This window comes from Pararge aegeria, chromosome 3, assembly GCF_905163445.1.
Source record: "Pararge aegeria chromosome 3, ilParAegt1.1, whole genome shotgun sequence".
Taxonomy (NCBI): domain Eukaryota; kingdom Metazoa; phylum Arthropoda; class Insecta; order Lepidoptera; family Nymphalidae; genus Pararge; species Pararge aegeria.
Window position 1 is genome coordinate 16,756,594 of NC_053182.1, and position 25,206 is coordinate 16,781,799.

Consider the following 25,206-nt stretch of genomic DNA (forward strand, 5'->3'; position numbering starts at 1 on the left):
ATGAGCTTTCACAGTGTAGTCGATAGAATCCGTATCGAACAATTCGATAGCGAATAACACTTGGTGGGGATAGATACATTTCCTTAAATAATTGAAATGTTTTAGCAACAAATATTTTAAGTGTAGGGAATAAATAAGATGTGTAAATTATTAATATTCATTAATCAGTCAAAGAGTAAAATATCATAAATATCGCCAATATCTAGACAGGTTAGCGATTGACATTTAAAATAATGTGAACAACTTCCAAGAGATCAAATCACCCATTACTTCGCGGCATACTTAATTACGACGCTAGTTGGACCCAGTTAGGCTTTTGACGCTGTAGACAAACGTTCACGTACGCGTATATCGTGACTCGGGCCAGTAAAGTCAGTTTGTTGATAAAGTCAATTAGCGGTATCGAAGTAGGGACCCGTATCATCTGATCCGGGCCCACCCTCGCGCCTGTCGCCGTATCAAAGCGACGCCATTGGCTTGGCGTTCAGCTGGGGCGGAGCTTGGGACCGCTACATTTTTTATTATGCTTTTTTAAGCGGTGCGTAGGTGATCACAGCCTGTCCGTTATTCTTTACCAGTCGATTGAAGGCGTCGGTGTGTTGTAGTTTATTACTGTTGTGTTCGTATTATAGCGTGTCAATTGTGGCGTTTTTGGTAGTAAATCGTTTTATCTTAATTTCAAGTGTGACTATAAGGACTTTGTTAAATTTACAAGTTCATTGCTGTGTTTTAAAAGGTGTTTTTGGTAAGTTTTTGTATGAAAGTTATAAATTAGTAAAAATTTTGCTTTACGGATTTTTACACTTTACTAAAATTTACTCTACGACTCTGGTTTTCAAACACAATATAAATTAAATATTTATCTTTATTCTGTACATGTTTATTTTTTGTGTTTCTTAATAATCTATCTTCTAATTTAACTAAAAATAACCTATTAAGATTATCACAATTTATTAAAAAATATAATAATTAAAAATAATTTTTAAAAATAATGATTAATACTGATAAACTGCATGAGGCATGTAATCACAACGAACCATGAAAATAAGAACAAAGCTCACGTTATATTTTCCGGATATTAATTATAGTAATAATTAATATCAAATGTTATAGTACGCTCCCCGTTGCGTCGCTAATTACTTAATACCTTTTTCAATTAATTATTTCTAGAGCATAGAACGAGTGCTCAATAGCCGATAGTCATTAATCAAAGTTCACAACAAGGTATCCTGACGGCACCCGTCATATTTTTCGAGTCAAAAAGGCATAATGTTTGATATTTTTAAAAGCATTTGCATAATTAGGTGAATTTTATTGCTTTATTGAATTAGGGCCGATGTCAGGCTCAAAATTGAAAGCAGCGGGGGGCCCTATGTTGTTAATTTTGTTTATAGGTTGTATTATGGTCAGCTTTGAATTTTATTCCCATATCTCAAACTCTATAAACGTCGTTAGATACTGCATGGGATGACAACAATGGCGCATTTGTGTTATTGATCTCATTTTTATATTACTTTTATATAGCTTTTATAAGATGCGACGCGACATTGAAGACACCATTAATTCTATTTATAAACCTGTAAAACTTCTTATTGTCGTAGTTTGGTATAAGTTGTGACCTTTTTCGAATTTATATTTTAGTTTAATTAATTTAATTTTCTATTAGAGTATCCCCTATTGTCATTCAAATTACACACTATCTTTTCATTCCTTTAACATTACCTTTATTTTATCTCTTTCGTTACTGTCATTGAATATAATTTAAGGAACGGGCACTTTTACCGTCAAACTATAATTAAGAATGTCATAATGAATCGTGCTGTATTCAATATTAACTAAAGGCATCAAATGTTAAGATATATAAACATCAATTTTATAAGCGAATTTGTTTAAAACATAAAATCTTTAATATCTAAATATTAAATAACTGCTCTATTTTAATGCGGAAGCTCTCAGATCACTATTTTATTCTTATTTCCGTTTTGGTATTCCTTTTTATTATTAACTTATCTGTAAATATAATATTAGATAGGCACTGATAACGTTAAATGAAATTGCTTTGCATGTAAATGTATTTGATACCAATAATAAACACGTATCAACATTATTACAATCTTATAATTGTTCGGCTAGATATCTTCATTGGGCTATTAAGTTGCCTCACGTACTGGCCCAGTGTTCACTAAATTGAGTTCTCACATCACAATGCCTTCTCGAATGAGTGCTCCCAAATTTTTTACTAAAGGGTTGGCCGATCTCAATTCGATTAACATTGCCAGTTTTAATAGCCCCACGGTCTGCCCTTGGTCGTTAATGAAGTTCGTTCCACGGGAGGTTTTTGTCCGAAGGTCAGAGATCTCTGTTCGCCAGTCTAGATAAAACCCTCACGATGACTTGCGGATGCCTCCGAAACGCGAGCAGCATTGATTGTAATAGACTTAATTAGATCTTAATTAACATTCTGATTTTTCTCATTACACGCTACTCGGAGCTACCAGCGGCGTGTGTAATAGGAAAGTCGATTCCCAAAGATCATATCTTAAACTTTTTTTGTGATCAGATATTTTTTGTTTCATTATAGTATCTAACCGGTGATGAAATTAGACTGAAACTGAGATCGATTGTAGTGATTAGTAATAATTTAGGGCGAGGTATGTGTTTCGTTTTGATCAAATTATCTGATGCAATTCTTATTTGGGGTTTGGTCTAATTATGCAAATATAGAATAGATACTTTCATGATTTTACCTATGCATTTTGTAGTAAATTATTGCATTCCGTGATGCATTAAATTGATTGGTGACTGGTTCAAGAGCCTCAAGTCAGGGCATTATTTCAGTACTGAAAATGCGGATAGGATTTCTTTAAGGAATCCTAATCAATATCGTATACCAAAACTCTCAGAGTGTTTAAAATTAAGCGTTGAGAGATTTTACAATAATTATATAGATTGGTAAATCTACTTCTTCTAAGTGAGTACATTTTTACCATTTCAGCTATATTTTTACGCGATTATTTATATTCACCTTAGCTTCTTAGGTATATAAATGTAAAAACACAATTCCTTAATAGTATGTAAATGATTTTACTAAAGATTTTATTGTATTTTTTAATACTTGCTTAATTTATTTAGTATGAGGTCTAAGTTAGGGTTCTTGCTTAAAAGGTAGGCTCTTTTGTTGAAGTAACTTTAAGAAGTTTTAGGTAGCAGGAAATTGAGATGCCTAGCTTAGTGGTTCGTATCAGAACTGCATATAGAAGGTTTTCGACAGTTCAAAGTTAGGAAGTCAGCTGTCAATGGACATCTTCATCATCATATCAGCTTTGTTTAGTTTCTGTTTAATCGGTATCAGAAGGGTTGCTACAATCATCGCTTATCAAATTGAGAGCGGGAACTTTGTCAGAGTCCTAAGGTTTAAAGGAATCTAGGGAAACATCGAAATAATGGAATCGTTAGACTAAAATATTTCCATACGGCCTGAAGCAGTGGCGTAGGTACATAAAGGGGATGCACACAGTATGCAGATGATATAAAGTGAAGAAAATCTAAGGAGTAGGCTTTTTTAACTCTTACAATACCTATCCTTAAGTTTTTTATAACTTATAGTGGAGATTTTTTTCATTTTATATAATCTGCATACTCTGTGCATACCTTTCATGCACGCCACTGGCCTGGAGCCATGGTCTGGTTTATCTACAAAAGGTTGGGCTTTAGACCCACCACGCTGTTGCAATGTGAGTCAATCCATTTTGTACGTATGCAATAAATTGTGCATTACTATTGGCCTATATATAAAGAAGAGCCAGTCACAGATAAATGTCGTAAAAACGGTTTCAATGTTGACTACATTCTCTATACTCCTCCACCAGTATTTTATCCCTGGTAATAAATAAAACATTCCTAAACCTTTGCTGGCGGAATGTAAACTCTATGGTGCAGTAGAATGTGTTTAGGAGTGTGGGTTATCACTTATCAGGTAGCTGGCAGACATCAGTCAAGGGTGAGTCAGACACTTTCGGCTGTTATCGGGTTTAGAGGTTATAATCCGGGACACATTAATACTTAAGCCTAATGGACAAAAACTTCTAATCCACAGTCTGACGGATAATATGGACTGCAAAATGGTTAGCCTTCACATAATTTTATTATGACTTTAGATTTAACTTGGTCACTTAAAATATTAGATAGGAAGAATTAAGAAGCTACTTCATTGGTTTAATGGGTGGAATTCAGGAGGTACTAGGCTTTGATCCCGGGCCCAGCTCGGGATTCTATTGGATTTTTATGAGTGTTTTGATGAGTTAGACATTTGCCATTGCCCAAACGTATGGCTCAGAAATCATTTTACGCCGTAGGTTTAAGTACTTGTCAGTAACATGTGATCTTCGTGAAAGAGGAACTATGGATAGTGGCCAATCATCTAACCATTATTATGCATCGGGTAACCTCAGTTGCCAACCGAGATAAAATAATGGCACTTAATAGTGGATGGAAACTGAGAATATCGAATCGATAATAAGGATTCAAACGGTTACGTAATATAAACATTTCATAGTTTCTAACATAATTTCATGTACATCAAGGGCTGCTGATGTGATTACGTTCATGACAACTTCGTACAAAATTATCATTATTATCTGGTTGGCGGTCTTAAACAACTTAAGTGACAGAGTAAAGAGAAAGAGCAACTGCGATCAAAGCCTTAACGTGCTCTATTGGGTATGGGGACTGGATAGATTTCTTCTTGTCTGAGATTTCGTATATCAGAATATACTTTTACCTAAGATGTTTCGGTTCAACCCAGGAATCGAAACTAAGACTATCAGATCCATAGTCAACATGTAAACCACTCAAATATCGAGGTTAGTACCAAATAATGCATCTAATTAGTGAAGTGTCGAAAGACGGGTCCCCAGATTAAAGTAATGGGGCAAACAAAGAACAAAACCCAGAGGCGCCTTCCCTATCTCCACTCATCCTATTATGCTGTAATCCAATACATCCTATGCTGAGAAAAAAGGTTTACCTACGTTAATATGTATAGATTCTTGGTGACAATCAAAAAGTAATAAGTATTTAACTTATTTTGCAAGATTATTTCTTTTGTCCACAACTGATCTGCACGTTTAATACAGGATGTATTAAAATGTGCCTGGAAAGGAAGCTTTTTGTAGCTAAAAAATAATAATCTCTTTTCGAGGATTCGTGGTAAAAATGCGACCAAGAATAAATTTTGAAAGATTACACATAGGGATAGAAGAAAAGTTTTTTTATTAAATGCTACCTCAAATCGAATTAAAGTCAAAATAATAGTTAATTACCTGCGACCGCGTGACTAGGAATTCTTCGGTCATTTATTATTCTAAGTAATTTTAGTTTGCTAAGTCAGATTAATTTGGTAACTTCACTTCGCCCAAATACTTAGATCTTTATTCGAAACGTCTTTAGTTAATTTCTTCATTCATGAAATCATCATCATATCAAAACATTACCGGCCCACTACAGGGCACGGGTCTCCTTCCACAATGAGAAGGGGTTAACGCCGTAGTCCACCACACTGGCCCAGTGCGGATTGGTGGACTCCACACACCTGTTAAAAATATTATAGAGAACTCTGGGAGGCTTGCAGGTTTCCTCACGATGTTTTCCTTAACCGTTGAAAGTGATATTTTTATTGCCTAAAACGCACATAACTCTCTCATTAAATACACCTCTATAAACCAACTTAAGAAGTAAAACTCTCTTGAAGGGACTTGAAGCGTGCCTATCTACTTACATACAATCTTTTGAAGTGCAATCAGGGTGAGAACTAAATTATTTTGTCATTTTAAAACTAAATCTATTTATGTTCTAAATGCAGATAGGTATTTGCTAAAATAATATGTTGATAGAATAGTCTGGAATCAAAAATTATCAAGACGAACAAGTTTTTACAAGTAATTTCAGTTTAAAAATAAAGTATATATTTTAAGGTTTTATTTTGGTTTAGGTTTATGTCTTATGGTTTTTTTTTATTTATCATCATCATCATTATCATCACATCAACCCCTTACCGGCCTACTACAGAGCACGGGTCTCCTCCTAGAACTAGAAGGGGATAAAGCCGTAGTCCACCACGCTGGCCCAGTGCGGATTGGTGGACTCCACACACCTGTGAGAACATTGTGGAGAACTCTCAGGCATGCCGGTTTCCTCACGATGTTTTCCTTCACCGTTGAAGCAAGTGATATTTGAATTACTTGAAACGCACATAACATGAAAAAGTTAAATGTGTAAGCTATGAGCTACCAAAAATACAAATTGTTTGTCCTAATAATACAAATTGTATTATTAGGATATGATAAATATCTTAGAAGATAGAAGACAGAACTCTTCGTGCAAAAATAAATAGCAGGTTTTGTGTTAACAAAAAATCCTGATATGAAACTAGTAGATATTAAAAACCTTAATCTAATTAAAATTTCCTTTGCAGGTGATAAAGTTTTTCCGTATTCTACAAAGTAGACATGTTTTCACCCACTATGGTTACAAGTTACTTGCGCAAAAAGAATTAAAGATAACTGTTTAGATAATCTAAGATCTTACCTAATGTGCTACTAATGTCTACTTGCGGGTATAAGATGGTTATCTACAGACTTATAAAAACTGGTCGTTCTCGTCTTAGGATAGTTAGCAATATATACTTAGTTTTTATCTAGTTATCGATTGACGTGGCATAATGCTGTATTCATACCATCTACGTTGAGAATTAGGTATTATTATTATAGCGCGGTGATAGTTAAGATTTCGTCTTCACTTTTCTAAGATATGTGCGTTTTAAGCAATTCAAATATCACTTGAAATAAAAATGAAAATAAATAAATTATAAATAAATATACTACAACAATACACAAATCGCCATCTAGCCCCAAAGTAAGCGTAGCTTGTGTTATGGGTACTAAGATGACTGAATAATATTTTAATTAATAATATAAATAAATACTTATAATACAGAGACCCAGACACTGAAAAACATTCATGTTCATCATACAAACATTTTCCAGTTGTGGGAATCGAACCCACGGCCTTAGACTCAGAAAGCAGGGTTGCTGCCCACTGCGCCAATCGGCCGTCAAACTCAAACACTTCAACGGTAAAGGAAAACGCCGTAAGGAAACCGGCATGCCTGAGAGTTCTCTATAATGTTCTCAGGGGCATGCCAAGTCTACCAATCCGCACTTCGCCAGTGTGGTGGAGGAAATCCTAAAGTTTTAATTTTGAGAGAAGACCCCGTGCTGTAGTGGGCCGGCAAAACTCCGTACTTGGAAGGTTTTAATTTTTGCCAACTAACAAACCTTCCAATACTCTACTTTTTATAACTTGTCTTATTATACAAACAATCTTTTCATTACTTTTTTTTATTATATTTCTTTTCCTGTGTGTTTACGTGCAATAAAGTGTTTCTTTTTCTATGTATTGAAAGATTGTTTACATAATAAGACATGTAACAAAAATTCAAGTGTAAACATTGGATTTTTCAGGCGTTACTTTGCGGAATTCCATGATATATTACGAAAATTGAGCTTAATTTATACTCCGCGTAAAGCAGGAGAATATGTATGGTGTAGTTATAATTTCTTCAATCCCTATACTCCACACTAAACAGATCTTCTTTGGTTAGGTTATAGAGTATAGTAGATTAAGCTAGATTTTCATAATAAATCAAGTCTAAACAGTATTGTGGTACGTAGGTAGGCTCATAGCCGGTGGCAGCTCAGCCTTTATACGCATTGGCGCATAAAATTAAACCGATGTTCACCAATATTTATTGCGGGCGAATTAATTGAAACACCCGCCGTAACCGACATGAAACTATTAATTGAATAATAAATTAATGAGAAAATGTAGACCAACGCGCTAATACAAATAATAATATCGAAATGGAAAACAGCAACTGACGTTTCAAAAATGCTTACATATTTTTTTCTTTTTCTACGTCGTAACCTCATGGCTAAGCCTTGGATATATTCGCGAGTGCATTTACAAATGCTGTCGATCCAACGGGTTGCCAAGCTGCTCGTTATAATAAGGCGTTCTAGACAGTCAGACCTTTTTTGCGACGTGACCATAAAGTTGGAGCTGACTTTGAGCACATAGACGAGAGAGACGGGTCTGGATCTTTAGCTCTTCCAGGGTAGACAAGTTTGTGCGATGCGCAGTCCATAAGACACCTAACATTTTGCGCCATCAATTCTGGAGAGGGTACGTGTTTAAGGGTAGGGTAGGCTTTTATAATAATACTCTTTAACTCAGAATAAAATTCCAAATTTTGTTAGTAACAATATTAACTTAGCCCTTATTTTAGTTTCTCTCATTTAAACCTAAACCTAACCTAACCTATTTTAAAAAACTACTTGCGGTTCGTAACGCTGAAATGAGCATCGTTCCAAGTCCACCATAGAGGTCTGTCTGTTGAGAAAATGCCTGAACGTGTGTGAACGGATCCAATGTGCTGAGGAGGATGTTAGTGCTACTCGCTAGGCAGCTCATCGTCGACGCAGTGCGTTTGCGCCTAATCGCGTAGAAGTCGCCCACGCGAGCTTCCCCAACACTGCCCCTAGCGCATTGATGTATTGAACACGCATGGCGCTGTTACTATACTACTAGGGATGGCCATGAAAATCTGCGAGCAAATATGTTGCCTCGGACTGACAGCGCCCTACGCTTCCGCTCCTGTTTTCACTGTACCTGAACTCAGATACTTGCTTTAGGGCTACAATGGCCAACATTGTAGCCCTAAAGCAAGTATCTAAGTACTGGAAATAAATGGAAGGATCAAAACTTCCCCGATGTTTGCGATACTGGTGATGACTAAACCTGAGTTAAGCATGCATTCTGGGATCTCATAGTCTATTGGGTAGAAGCAGAAAAGCTTTTTGTGACAGAGCTCGTCCGCGGTCTCTCTCTTTTGTTTCTGCCACCAAGCAAGCTGTGTTTCGATTTAAATGTCGACGATTAGATGGAAATTGGTTGAGCGAATGACGGTAATTGGTTGGGCGGTATTTTGCCTCGCCTGCGAAGTGTTGTTGTGTTTATATAGGCGATGGTTTTTCACTTGAGATCGTTAGATTGGCCATTTCCTTGCACCATACATTTTTTACTATCAAATAATAGAATAAAACATCTCATTGTAAAAGTTAAAGTCGTAATGATGACGTAAAGTAGAAAGGGGGACATTAGTCATGTCTTAAAAACATTATATTTTTTTTTAATAAAAACTCCATTAACCGCTCAAATTATTTATGCACAGCTTAAACCAATTCGTTACCACAGTTTAGTTTTTGTTCTAAAGACACTTTTTTGTGTCCGCTCATAATTGATTTCGCGAAATGAAAGTTTTCCAAAGTGATGCGGGCATTGGAATACAGGCTACACCGGGGCAAACGAACCCAATAGGTACCGCTAGTTCTATAAAAAACAAACTGTCACTGCGATTTACATGCAATAAAAAGTCATACCGGGTAAGCGTAAACTGAACTTGTTTGCCAAAGGTTCCGTAAGGTGTGAACTTTGGTAACGCGCAAATAATTCGAACCCATCACTTGAAATTTAAACTCAAGTTGTTAAAACCTTAAAAGAGTGTACATTTTATATCAACAACATAATCTTCAATAGCCTTTAATCACCACGCTGGACAGACAATACTTCTTTAGCGTCCTTAGAAGTTTTTGCTGTCATTAACGCCAAAGACTTTATAGCCTTAAATATTTCAAACTGATCACATAAAATTTAATAAAGTTAAAAACTTAAACCTATAAAAGTCCACTGCTTGACTAAATCCAATGCCTCTCCCATTGCCCGTAATCACGTAATCACTACGCTGGTACATCTGCACCTTCTTACTAGAAACTAAATTAAAGCTGTGGTGCATCTAAGCTCATTTGTTATTTAATTTTAAACAACTAATAGTCATCGGCGCGCGCAGTTTTTGTAGCATTCTCGCAAAAAGAAGTAGATACTTTAAAATAAAAAATCAGGCAGTTGAAACAATCTTCAGATAGCGTATAAACTTAAAATATATTCAATAACATGCTACAAGTATAAACCTGTGCAATGCAATAAATCCTATGAAAATAGAGCTTTCAATGGAAATACATATTACATATTAAAGAAAATACGGTTGCTGTTTGATTGGGTCCTATAGCAATAACATAAGCAATGCATCAAACCACATTCAAATCGGGTTTGATGACACAAACAGACACACAAAACGGCCAACCAATAGCACCTCTCAATTATCTGGATTGAACATTGTACTTTACAAGCCTATATAATCCACAAAAGCTGTTTGAAAAAAAACTTCACGTCTAAAAAGGGCTGCATATATTTATGAACGTGCGGATCCCTAAAAAATGATCAATGCCAAAATATTCCAATATCTAGCAAAACCACTAGACCGGCACTTTCCAATGCTTGATTGCTTTATTTAATTTAATCATTTTTTTCGAATTAGTTTTTGCTATTTGGAAATGTCTGTATAACACTAATTGTGTAGACAGTCAATTTAAATTACAAATCGTGTTTACTTTGAGAATTGCGTAAATGTATTTTAAACTAACAGAGTTTTAAACAGCGATATTGACGAATGGATATATTATCAAAAGACGGACGTTTACTGATGGACAGTGGTTTTTAATAGGGAGTTTCAAATTCCTCGATCTTTTGCCCCTTACGTCCAGCGGCACCGTACGAATCTTTCGGTGCCACCCTTCACCTAAAAATCTATAGAAACTCGCGGGTGATGGAGAGAGTTTTGTTCGGAGTATCGGATACGTGATAAAAACAGAAGAAGAAATACTGCATCATCATCATATCAACCCATTACTGACCTACTACACGGATCTCCCCCAATAAGAAGGGGATAAGCCGTAGTCCACAAAGGAGCACAGCAACAAGCTCTGTCACAAATAGCTCTTCTGCTACTTAACTCCTATTAAGAGTATCTACTATTTAGAGTTCACTCTAACTCAACTCATCGAGTTCTTCTCAACGAGTCGCTATAGTGGCAAAGGGCGGAGTATATTGCTTGGGAAACTTATCGATCCCTAGGTGATGGAAAGGCGATCCTGAACCAATTCTTCTTAACAATTATTCATTGTAAAGTCAACATCTCCTGAGGATGCTCCGGTTTCGGAGCGAAACGTGCGTAGCCTACATTGCCGAAGATCTGTTTGGTGTGGAGTATACGGATTGAAGAAATTATAACTTATACCATACAGTGTTCCAGCTTTTCGCGGAGTATAGCAAATTAAGCCTAATTTTCATAACAACGATCCTTAACCGTTTTCGAATATTGCGTATAGAGGTGTCAAAATAGACTATTTTCCAATGTCAGAAAGATTCAGGCCGTATATATATTCAGTTGGATAAATAACACATAAATATAAAAATTATAAAATAAATTAACTCATTTAATATGATTTACAGAAGTTATATTTATAAATATTGTATTTATGTACACTTTGCGGTAATATCGTTATCGGTGCGTGCGGCAGATGTGCCGGCAGGTGATCACCACGTCACGCTTCATAGGTTTACGCGATATCTGTAGTCAAGTCGGTAAAAAAGTTGTTAAGAAGTGCTACTTGCTTCTTAGAGATACACTTTTTATTATTTTGAAAAACTGTTCTTAAATTTATTCTCTTATTATCAAAAATTTTTTAATTATGATTACTATCTTATAAAAAATATGAAAAAAAAACATGCAGGGCTGCCAATAGAATTGAAAACTAAATCTATGTAAATCTATTTATACAAGATACATATAGCTGGTTGATAGCTTTCTTTGAAGATGACGCGATTTGCATGTTTTTTGTTTACCCAAAAACTGCCCAACGTACCTTAAAAAGCCTTCACTCCAATAATAGGGAATTGATTTCACTTACTGCGGGGAAAATTTAAAGCAAGGGTTTGGTCTCCAGACTACATTAGCGGCTCTTGGTAGTAGAACCCTGGTAGCCGACACAGAACTAAGATCATATTTTTACGGGTACCCATTTTCTGCCATTGGTTGCCCTGAAGAAATCGCTACGAAGCGATAAAGCCGCCAAATTGTATACGTTGCTTTTTTATACTTTTATTTTGTATGTAATTTTTGTTAACAATAAAAGTATGTTCATTCATTCATTCAACATTATAATCACACAGAATAAAGATCATCACGATCTTAACTCTGTGGGTACCGACATATCGCAACGAAGTTTTGATTTTTACTGAAGTGTGAACACTACTTGTTATTCTCACTTTTATTAAACGTTATAATTGTATTTAAGCCCCCAACCCTCATTGGAGCAGCGAGGTTGGTCTACGCTCTAAAACCCTCTCTCCTAAATGGGAGGAGGTCTGTGCCCAGCATTATAATACACAGCTGGCTGAGAAAGTGGGGTAATTGTCTAACAGTGGGTGGATTTTTTAAAAAATTAACAAAGCCCTCAGTGCATGCTACAGATCAGTTCCGATCATATATCACTTTTTTACGACTCTGAATTTCAGCGGCTTTTATCAGTGGCAATAATGGTGTTGCTACACTATTAGAAATATACCTATCGTTGACGTGCGGTAATGCCAGATCAGAAGCAGCGGAAAATACTTTGCGGAAATCCATGATATATAATGAAAATTAAGCTTAATTTAAAGTTCAAGTAGTTCTTTCTTAATTTAAAAGTATAGTTCTCCGCGAAAATAACTATACTTTTTGCGGAGAGTTAAAGAATACTTCTTTTCGCGGAGTATAGCAAATTAGGCTTAATTTTAATTGCAGAATACAGTTATCACGAACTCCTCCCGTTGGGAGAGGCCTTTAGTCCAGCAGTATTATAGGATTTGGATGATGATGATACTTTTCGATACTTGCTTTTATAAATATTGGATACTTTGCGGAAATCCAAAACATAACGTAACCAGTAATCATTCATACGAAATATTACATACTTGCGATAAAGGGTTGAGACTTGATTTGAGAGAACAATTAGAAATTATTAAACAAAAGAATGGGAGGTTCGAATTGCTAAACGAACAAATAAATTTATCAACTTCACCTCTATTGAATATATTAAGAGGCACTAATGAGAATAAAAGGGTAGGGGGGTAGGGGTACGAAAGGTATAAAACGCGACACATTTGGCTAATTTTTCACTTAACAATTATTCATTGTAAAGTCAACATCTCATGCTCCGGTTTCGGAGCGAAACGCGCGTAGAGGGTAAATTGCCGAGGATCCGATTGGTGTGGAGTATACGGATTCAAGAAATTATAAATTATACAGATATATTACCATACAGATTCTCCTGCTGTTCGCGGAGTATAGCAAATTAAGCTTAATTTTCATATTACTTGCTTTTTTATATCAAATATATTTAATACTACTTCATATAACACTAAAAGCCTTGATGATTTTGGTCCGCATTGTCGTGTTTCGGAATCCCAAAAGAGAACCATCAGCAGTAAAACTAATACAATTAAAACTGTCTTGTAACAGTCGATTAATTAGCATTAAAAAATAAACCGAATTTCTCCGAATCCAGCAGAGCAAGCCGGCAAATAAGTAGGTATTGTAATGTAACAAATGCACCGTTAAATTGACTCAAATGTAATTAACACTCAGTTAATTAGATCTCCTTCGCAGTCCAGTAGCTGCGTAGATTTTTAGATTCATATTTTAGATTTGATTGCTACTAAATAAGGACAAGTACTATATTCATCAGCTATCTTAGTACCCATAGCACAAGCTACGCTTACTTTGGGGCTAGATGGCGATGTGTGTAATGTCGTAGTATATTTATTTAATTAGACACGGGTTACATGTAATTTTAGTTATAACAAGATGCCTCAAATACCTAATTATATTTGTAAACCAAACCAGAAGATAAAAAGTTACGGTTGTAACATTAAAAACCCATGTCCCTCGGTTTCTTTATAAGTCGGTAACTACGGATAAATACTAATACTAAATATTGGCGGGGCACATAGCTCGGAGAACCGATGGACCGATGGGTTCCAAGGTGTTGGAGTGGCCACCCTGCACCGGTAAACGCAGCGTTGGTCGACCCCCAACCAGGTGGACAGACGACATCGACGACGTCGCGGGGAGCCGCTGGATACAAGCGGCCCAGAATCGTGGAGTTTAGAACGCCCTACAAAAGAGCTATGTCCAGCCGTGGACGTCAATCGGTTAATTTGATGCTGATGACGATGATGAAATAGGGGCATAGATAGATAGATAAATTCTTTATTGCACACAATTTATAATATAAATTGAAAACATAAATATAAGAAGAATAAAAATGCGCAAAGGCGGCCTTATCGCTTTAAGCGATCTCCTCCAAACAACCCTTAATGAAAGAAGAAAAGGAGTATGAAAACGGGCATATATACCTACATTTTTAATAAACTAAATATGACTACTGATTTATTGAGGTAGGTGTGACTTTGTGGCAGTACGTTGCGTCCCGTAATTAACGCGGTATCACTCCCTAGTATATACAATAGAATCCCCCAGTTTCCCCCTTCCCTACTCTATTCAAAGCCAAATTTACCTCATATCAGGCCGGTTACGTCTTCAGTGTTTTCACAACGTTAATACATATTCAAAAGGCTCGTCAAAGTCTATGTGATTTTGATTTGATTTCATTTCACATTATATTGTTACGGGTGTATGGGGTCATAAAGGGTGGGGTGAAAGAAAGCGGACGTGCATATTGCAATTTAGATGCGCCAATGTGATACGGGGTTTAATTGCGCCTGACGAGTTTAGGAGTAATTGTGTTTATTAATATCAACAGACAAACACACAATAACATTCCATACATAATGATCGATCGCTATCACTCAAAACCCCCGCATTTCAATGAATGTTCAATTATAATAACAGTATAAATAATTTTTATTTCGCTAAACTGACCCTTGTTACCTTACAATGGAATAACGGAAAATCGCTTTGTTTTTTGTCTATCTTTCTTTATCTGTATGAAACTTAACTTGCCGTATTAAGAAGGCATTTTATTATTAAACACGCATCTTAAGTTTCATAATTCTGTTATATTTTCAATCGCCAAATATAGTTTATATAGGCAACATAGAGGCTACATAGAGAAGTATTGACCTTTATTTTTTTTTTGTTGACGGGGGGGCGAAATCTTCCTAAAAGATACTGGTGGTGATTTCTACCCACTAGAAATCACCAGAGAAAAGAAGTATTGACCTAAATTTATTTAATCTAGGCCCCTAGATATTTAGACTAATTGCCTTTGAATATTCAGATTTTAATTTTATGCGTACTTAATTTACGCGTACGGTTAACTACTGAATTATTAAAATATCATTTGCATTCAACTGTTTAAATGGGAGAAGTTGGGTGTTTGCTATAAATGTTTATTCATCATCTTTAAATTATAATAGTCCAATTCTAAATGGCTCTTCCAACTGGAGAAACTGTTTATCATCGTGCTGCTGCTCGTTTTCCGTTATATACCCTTAATCGCCTCGTACGACAACCGAGAGAACAAAAGGGCGATAAAAGCTATATTCTGATCACCCGTCACTGTTATCCAGCATATATTTTGTTACCTGTTATTTATCAAAATTGTCTCTATTGTTACAGGTATCCCACACTCTAAGTTTACGTATATCCTCAAAAATCATATCTTTATCACTCCATCATTTTCTTTACCATTATAATGGGAGTTTCGGAACCCAACTGCTCAACAACTCCCGACCTTCCGCCTCACGACCCAGAGCGACCAGGCTCTGGGAGCGGAGTCGATGATGAAGATATTCCTAGGCGGAAGCAACGTCGCTACAGAACGACCTTCACTAGTTACCAGCTTGACGAATTGGAGAAGGCTTTTGGAAGAACGCATTATCCTGATGTCTTTACCAGGTATGCCATAAACATTTTTTCTATGTAGATTCTGTGGCGTACATACAGGTTATGCACTAAGTGGACAGATAATATAAAAAAAAAAAAACAAAAAACTTGAGGGTAGGCATTGGAGAAGTTATAGAAAGCCTATACCATTAAGTTTTGATAACTTGTACTGGATTGTAGAAATAAATTTAATCCTCACCATCTGGGTGCCTGGAATTCTTTTACTATTGGCAATACCAGATAATTTTTTTGCGCACTTGAAAATTGTGGTAGAATTACAAACGATGCGTTCCCTCAAAACTACAATTTAGGGTTATTCAACGGGCGTATAAACAAATACCTTAAAAGCCGGCAACGCATCGGTGGCTCTCTGGTGCTGTAGATTTATATTCGCGGCGGTGATCAGGTGACCCACTTGCTCATTTGCCCACTATTTATATAAAAGAAAGATTTCCCCATTTCATATCATTTGTCTGCTGTATGGGCACCATTGGGTTCATACTTGGATTTTGCTGTAAGGACTTATAAGAAGGTTTGAATATAAGAACTTAGTATCTATTTTGGTACAGTAAATCTTGGTTAATTTAAACTATCTATTTTAGCACAGTCAATCTTGGTTTATTTAAACTATGTGCTAAACTGCCTATTTGCTCAAAATGCCAAAATTTAAAATACATTCATTTAAAGTAGCAGTATTTATTAGCACTCGGAACGTCAAGTAAGTCTGTCTATAGTGACAGTGCAAAAGGTAGATTCTAGCAAGAAATAGCTGGCAAGAATCTCTGCAGTTGCTCTTTTCTAAGATCAACATTTAACGATATTTTTTTATCTTGAGATGAAGGTGAAGTTTACTGTTAATAATTATGCTGTAAAATTGACCATCGTGACAATTTTGCTAAACTGAACCAAGTTTTCCTTTTCCACGAAGAATGAAGGTACTATAAAGGAAATTAATCTATGAAGACCTTGCATTTTAGTTAAGTTTATAGATAGATTTGATTGTAACCATATTGTATTTGTTGTAGAGAGGAGCTGGCTTTAAAAATCGGCCTAACAGAAGCGAGAATACAGGTAAGAGATTCACTCAAAACTGCACCGTATTAAGAACATACCAAAACCGTGTACACGACTACTATTGAAGACTATATTTCTCTAACAAAGGGTTAGTCACTTATTACCATTTAACAGTTGACAGTAGTTATTTTACCTCTTATGTACCAAACGTTTACCATAAAACGGGAAAACGGAAAGCGTAAGTGTAAAGTGTAAAGTGAGACGTGCGCTGGGGGCGTTTACACTGTTTTTGGTCACAATGCACTGCAAACAATGTTCTTAATTCGATGCAAAACTATAAATGCAAAATCATCTATAAATTTTAGGAACAGAGAATAGATACCAAATAACTGTTTTACAAACTTTCATTTAAAATCCGATCATCTGTTTTAGCATAAAGGTCACAACTCTTTATTAAATTAAAAGTGTATTTACCCTGGATACAAAGCTTATGGTCACTGTCTACTCCATAAACTTTTCTTATTCTAAAATGACAGGAAATCCGATACTTTATTGCTGCGTGAAAAGAAGAACAAACCAATAGACTTTAGCATAATAACAATAATAATATGGGGATGAGTGAATACCAATTGCGAACATTTACGACTAACATTTTATTAAATTACAATATTGTATTCAATATTTTTCAGCGCTGTGGTAATTTGTAAGTCCCGGGTTCGATTCTCGGCATGAAATAAATAACATTTTAAATAACATTTTAAATAAATAAATATACTACGACAACACACACACATCGCCATCTAGTCCCAAAGTAAGCGTAGCTTGTGTTATGGGTACTAAGATAACTGATGAATATTTTTATGAATAATATACATAAATACTTATAACATATAGATAAACACCCAGACACTGAAAAACATTCATATTCACACAAATATTGTCCAGTTGTGGGAATTGAACCCACAGCCTTTGACTCAGAAAGCAGGGTCGCTGCCCACTGCGCCAATCGGCCGGCATTGGTTATTTGGGATTTTATAGTTTCTGAACTTTCTTTGTTCTGGTCTGGTTGAAGGCTACGGCAAGTCAAAGTTTATTATTTATTTATTTAAACTCTTTATTTGTACACCACTACACAGTTAGGAAAATAAAGGACGAATAGAGATAAACACAAAAAACTGGAGTAGAATACAAAAGGCGGCCTGGCCTTATCGCTTAAAAGCGATCTCTGCCAGGCAACCTTAGGATTAGGAGACAACAAGCGCGCGAACAACTACATACGAATACATAAACAAAATATACACAAATAAAAACATAAAATAAAATATTCATATATATATATATGTATATAAAATAAATCAAATATTTCTTTTTTCAAATAGGCACATAGATGGCACTTTTGATGCGTTGATTATATACAAAATGTGTACAAAGCAGTGAATAGTGATGGCGATAACTACATTCGTAAACTTAAAACTAAAGCTACGAGGATTCCAAACGCGCCCTGGTCTAAGAAGAAGCCCACAACAAACTTAACCGGGTGTTCTTTTTGTTGTCACCATCTCACATTGTCATTTGAAAATATTTAAGGAGCAAACTGGTTAGAGCAATGACTAGTTACAACCGTACTGACAAAGACGTGCCGCTGAGCGATTTAGCGTGCCGGTATGATGTCGCGTAGAAACCGATTATGATTTAACTGCCTTACTCCCTAACAGATTAGCCCGCTTCCAATTTAGACTGCATCATCACTTACTACCAAAGATTGCAGTCAATGGCTAACTTATAAAGCAATAAAAAAACCTACATGTTTTTTTATTGCTTTATAAGTTTTTTTATTGCTTTATAAGTTGCGTAGAGCTCAATATGACACTAATCATGATTTTGAGTTTGTGACAAAAAAAATATAGCAATCCAAATGGATAAAGGATATGCGTAGTCGGTAACCGAGAATCAAAGGGGTAATATTTGTTTTTGCCACACCCGTAATGAACAGTAATTGAGCCGTCTTAACATGGCCGCATAAGCTCACGTAGAGCGATGTCATGGAGGTTTTTTTAATGGCAACTCCTTTATTAGCACTCGTAATGATATTAATAATATCGCGCGACGGATGTGTGCGCGGATGTCAAAAGGTGCCGATAAGCGCGCTTTTCTTAATGATAAAGTTATTACGCTAATAATAATACTGGAAATGTTATGGCCGTTCTCTCAAGATTGCTTATAAAAGTGCGCTATTAAAATATCTTTTTGGCGGTATAATAATAATGAAAACTCTATATAATGTACGTATGAACTAATATAGGGCGTAGGGGCGGCCTTATCAGTGGTAATGATCTCTTTTAGGCAACCACTAAAGGTAGGGATAACAAAGATAAAATGGTGGTTGGTGCACAGATAAAAAGAAAAAAAAAACGATTTATCAATTTTAAAACATACAATAAAATTACATAGGTACACTGTAATTTACACCCTAAGTGCATACATAATTTATATTGAAATAAATATTTCTGTTTGTACTTAAATTACTAGTAGGTACTTAGAGATGAAGATACATGCAGAAATAATTCTAACAATACGTGCCGTGTGGTGACGCCAGATTAGAACACAGTGGTCACTCACCTTACCTTTTCAGCTACTACTCGTACATATTTTAGTAGCTGCGATTAACCCGTTTACCCAGCGTGCAGCGGGCCCATAATAAATAAATAAATATGGAGTATGTTTATTATAGACAGTAGACACATCAATCAATCAATCAATCAATTTTTTTTTCGTCGTTTCCATACTGCTTTAATATATTTACTGTGTTATAAGCGCCACCCGGACGTAAATCTGAGTACAAAATGACTTTTGGATTTTAAATTAGTTTTTCTCAGATAAACATTATAGACAGATAAACAGCTTTGTGTTTAGATATACAGAAATACCTGAGCACATAGATTATAGTTACGATGAGCAATCCTGCGGCGGTCCGTGAGTCAGATTTAATTTAACAAATGCATTTGTAAAGTAATTTTAAAATTCATTGCATTGATTACACCGCGTGCACAATTAAGGTTGCATTTTGATGACTTGTATGTTATATGGTACTATTATTGTATGTATAAATTGTAGTATAATTAATTCAATTGACAGGATGTTCGTTTGATCATTATCACTGTCGTTTTTGAAATCAATATATTCATGTTATATTTATGCTCACAGTTTGTAACAATCCCGTTTAATAAATAACAGTAGGTATTACTATATATATATATATGGTTCGGTTAAAATCAGTGAGCTTACAAATAGATAACTTATTAAATCAATGTTAAAAGTGCTTTTTTGTAAGCCACAAATTTCAAAATTTCAATTGAATATTTGAATGTATGTTTAATTATATAATATGTTAATTTGATAATGAAAAATGAAATAGTAAATTCAAATCGAAAATAACTTGGAAAGAGGCAGGATATTTCTCAAGTAAAAACTTCTTTACCCGTGTTGAGCTATTTTTGGCAGGGGAACAACGTATGACCTTGACATGCTCGTGACTTACCTCTGTGCGAGACTAGAAACGCGTAATCAATCGGCCTGTCCACATGTATAGTCATACATTGTAACATTTCTTAAATTTCATACATTGTACCTACATACCTGCGACTGGATCATATGCATGACGCGATTTTACCAATCCAAAAGTCAAACACTTTTGGATAGGTAAAATCGAATTCTATTTTTGTTATTCCGTTCTTTAAAATTTTCCCTTCAGTTAGCAGTCATTATGACCACATCTGTTTTTTAGCTTAGCTAAATTGGAGCAGTCAGCTTCGAAATTATGTAAAGTTTGTAATAAATCAAATTGAAGACTGTCAATCTGGAGCTTCAAGATTCTACTACGACTAATTTCAATTAACGATTAATTCATTGCGCATGTATTCCTCACCGATTAAAACTTTAAAAAGTAAGATTTATATCGCGTTTGTGTATCAGGCCACGTATTTACTCACGAATATTGGCAACATTTCTCCAGTGTGCCGCTAATTGTACCGGTATGTGTAATGCCAATGAAAGAATAAACGGGTGACATTCCTTGGGTAGAGTAGCGTTTAAAATCATTAGCACAAATATGTCAATCAATCAGACCTTATTCAAGCTTACACACTGTCAACAGGTCTCGTTAAAGTTAACAGCCCGCTAAAAAAACTGCTACCTTCTAAGATGTAATAAATCAAATGGTCGATATAATATGTGTTTAGCATTAAATGTCTATTAATTAGTAATATTAAGTTTGGCATTGCTAACGAAGTGTAGTTTGTTAAAATTTCTAGATAGTAAAAACAACGCTCCTTTTCGCCTTTGTCTGTTTGTCCACTAACTATTCTTAAGCCACGCAACGAATACGTTTTTTACCATAGCATAGATTTTTCACAAATGGTTTATATATATCCTTTAACGGTTCCGTGCTAACAACTCCCAATGCGATTATTTGCCCATAACCACAATGTTGGGCAAAAGAGTTGGTGATGGTAGTAGATGATACTACTGCGATCATCAACTCTTTCGGTAGCACAGAGGACACTGCTGATCGCTCTGCATAATATTTCCTTAGTCGCCTCGTACGACACCCGCGAGATAAGGAATAGTGACAACTGTATTCCGATCTGCCGTCACCACACCGCACAGCTAGGCTAAGTCGATTTATATGTAATCAAGTCGTACGAGTTAGGGAGTATGGCAGTTTACCCTAATTTATAACCGTACGAAGCCGTGGCTAGCATAGAATAACTGGGTATTTTTCACGCAGCAATGGAATAACACCCCAAGGTAGTTTTTTGTACAGAGATAGTTAAAGAGCGAAAAGATCAATTTTTTATCCATTTGTCTCGTTGTCTACCAGGTGTGGTTCCAAAACCGGCGGGCGAAGTGGCGTAAGCAAGAGAAAGTGGGGCCACATGCGCATCCATACAGCGGGTACTTAAGCAGCGGGCAGCCCTTGCCGACTACAAGTATGCCAGTTCCGCCGCATTCATTCAGCCAGCTTGGCTTTGGTTTAAGGAAGCCATTTGACAGCGCTCTAGCATCTTTCAGGTATGTTTTATTCATTAATAACATTGATAACTTTTTTTTCTGTTTTTGTCTATTGTCTGTTAAAGAAACAATGTTCTAACATAACTTAGTATCGAAAAAAATGTGTTTTTATAAAGAATATTTTTAATAGCGGCTAAATACCTATAATTTATTTTTAATATTAAGGGGGATTTTTTTAACACTTGTAACAATACACTATCAATCATCGCATTTAAATGGTGCTATTCTTTACATTACAAACAATACCAACAATAGAGGCAATTGCCGTTATTCTCATATAATGGAAAAATGGATAAAACATAATCAATCAATAATTAGAATATGTATTAAGGATTTTCACACGCATTGATTCTTTTCATTTTATTTAACAAATAGCTTCGTAATTAGCAATCAAATACTTTTTATCTATTCTTATAGGACTTAATTAAATTTTTAATGCAAACGTTGTTTAGTTTGTTTATATGCGCCTTTAGTCAAGCATAATGAAATGAAAATGAAATGAAATGAAAATACACTTTATTGTACACCTAACAGAAATAAACAAAAACAGCACTAAAAAGCGATCACTGCCACGCGAACCAACAAAGGAAAGGGAAAAAAAACAAAGACTTAAGGGTTAGGTTTACACACAAGAAGCAGTTCCCAAATTAATAATAAATATATCATACAAAGTACAAGTCTACAACACAAAGAAAAGTGACTCAGAAGCAAAAAAATAAATAAAAAATGACTAATTAGGGTGTCATAAAATGTTTAAGGAGTCTTACTTAAGCATACTTTAAGGCTGTATAGAATTCAACTTTAAATAAGGCTACATTTTATCGCTCATACATCTCTTGAGAAAATAATATATATCTGTATCAAAGATGGATAATTTTTTTTTTTTTAACAGGTATGCAAACAGCCCCCTATTTGGAGCACAGTATCTTCCGCATCTCTCTCGCCCACCACTTTTCGGGGCTCCACTATACGCTACATCTCCCGCTCACTTCCACTCTCTGTTCGCTAACCTAACCGTACCCGAACTACCGCGTCTCTCGCCCGAACATTCCCGATTGTCACCCGAAATCGCCCGATCGCCGGCACCGTCCATCTCTCCTCCAATATCACCAGGGAGTGAGACTTTACCTCCATCTGAGGATGTGAGGAGTTCTAGCATAGCTGCCTTGAGATTAGCGGCGAGGGAACACGAGCTTAGATTAGAGTTATTGCGGCAGAGAGCGGATTTAATTTGTTAATGAAAAGTGTAGCTAAGTATTATTTATAGTTAGCATTAAGCGTTCCACTTAAATATTATATTGATTCGTTCGTGCTTATTATATTTGTATTGGGCGGGTTGTTTTTGGGTGGGCTTAAAATCCATGTGTGTCTGTTGTTTTGTTGTGTTGTCAATCAGGCAGGTACATATAATCGGATTGCATAAATTTAGTTAATAGGATGGAGAGAAACATATACTTCATTTTAAACCTTCAAATGTAAAGTTTCATTGGCATAGAACTACCACTTGATTCTGTTAGATTGTCTTTACGCAATTACCATTCAAGTGGGGATGCAGTGCATGCATGCAAAGCCTCGGGTATTTCGAATAACCGACCTTTAATTTAACTACTTTTTTACGTACAAAACTTTTACTAATTTTCTTAACATATATAATTATATATATTCTTAAAATATTAGTTTGTTTTGTAGCCCTGCGTATTATGTAGTACCTAAGTAAAAAATTATCTATTTGATATGCGTCTGAGGAAATTATAAAGACTGTATTATAATTTGTAAGCCTTTCACAAAATCTGCTGGAAATGTCATTTCTGGGTAAGCATTATTTGCTTATTTCTTTAAAAAAAAACAATTGCTTCTGTACATTTAGAATTATTGTCGCGGTTCTCAGCGAAGTTTGGTTTTTATTGTACACGTCTAAAGCAATTTGCTCAATAAAATAATCTTATAAAGCTTCAGTTTGTTTGCATGTATGGACACACTAATCTAAAGAACTTTCAATTTGATTTCAAAATAAAATACGATAATATAGTTCATTCATTAGCTGAGGAAGGTTATAGAATACCTATGTTATATTACGCTACCACCAACTATAGCTCTTAGTTGGTGAAGCCGCGGGGCATAGCTGTTATCACATATATCACATATATGTTATATGTGTAATATATTACACCCAAATAGTATAACTGTACAAAAAATATTTTCTCCTTGCTAATGTTATAAATGTGATTGTTAGGATGTATGGATGTTTTTTTGCTGCTTCACGTAATGACATAATATAAAAGAGCTTTAGAAACATGCATAACTAATGACCTGAATTAACATAAAAGTTAATTTTATTTAGGAAAATTTTAGTATAGTTCCTACATGAAAAACTGTAACATAGAACTAGACTAGATTAGACGAACTTTTTATTCTATTCCATTTACAGGGAATGAAAAAAAGAGAGTTAAAAAATTATTATAACTCTTTTTATACTTCCCTGTGAACCCAAATCTAAAGTCCGCAGAGAGGAAGTCGGTTGTATTGTATAAGTAAAAACACTTTATCGCTATACTTCTGTTTAAAATGCATACCTACTTATTATAATTTAAACTTTTAATTAATAAGGTAGTGAAGGGATTGTTGTTTCATATACAAAATGGCTAAAATAAACACATGTAGTTATTTATAAGATTTTTAAATATTATAATATATTATTCATGAATATTCCTTCAATGATTCCTATATAATAATTAATGTCGTGTTAATTACTGCTGTAATTAAATAGAACATAAATGTTCTAGCTAATTACGACTGCATCTATTGTTTGTAAATGTAAACTCCGTCCAATGTTATATGTATAAGTAATTGTTTTTCTAAAAATAAAATAACTATAATAAAATAATTCTTTTCTTTAACTAAGGCCGCTATCCCACTGGCGTTTTACGAGCGTTGGCGCTTCTCCAACGTCTGCGCAGCGCAAACGTTAACGTCGCTCGCTAAAGCAACTACCATGCAAATGGCCGCGTCCCGTAACCCTCACCCGCGCTCACACAGACAGAGCGAGACGGCCTAATTGTACCTGTTGCCAAAAAATGCTCAAAACTCGCGACGTTGACGTCGCGTCTGAACTACAATGGCGTTTTATCATTAGAAATTCGCGACGTTAACGTCGCGTCTGTTCAACGTTGGCGCTGCGCAGATGTTGGAGAAGCGTCAACGCTCGTAAAACACCAGTG

The 25,206-nt window shown here is 35.4% G+C and overlaps 1 protein-coding gene across 1 annotated transcript; it reads left to right on the forward strand.

The window, feature by feature from the left end:
- The first annotated feature begins 714 nt into the window (after window positions 1-714).
- Window positions 715-23,226, forward strand: LOC120637245 (homeobox protein aristaless-like). The gene is made up of 5 exons (XM_039908975.1): window positions 715-745; window positions 15,638-15,916; window positions 16,930-16,975; window positions 21,798-21,988; window positions 22,881-23,226. Exons 2-5 carry the CDS (start codon window positions 15,714-15,716, stop codon window positions 23,224-23,226), a joined length of 786 nt encoding a protein of 261 aa, XP_039764909.1. The 5' UTR covers window positions 715-745; window positions 15,638-15,713.
- Window positions 23,227-25,206: the final 1,980 nt, after the last annotated feature.

Bases quoted from the DNA above. Each gene is read 5' to 3' on its own strand.
- LOC120637245 (XM_039908975.1), top strand. From the start codon at position 15,714: ATGGGAGTTTCGGAACCCAACTGCTCAACAACTCCCGACCTTCCGCCT. The intron at 15,917-16,929 runs GTATGCCATAAA...TATTTGTTGTAG, and splicing joins TATCCTGATGTCTTTACCAG to AGAGGAGCTGGCTTTAAAAA. The intron at 21,989-22,880 runs GTATGTTTTATT...TTTTTTTAACAG, and splicing joins AGCGCTCTAGCATCTTTCAG to GTATGCAAACAGCCCCCTAT.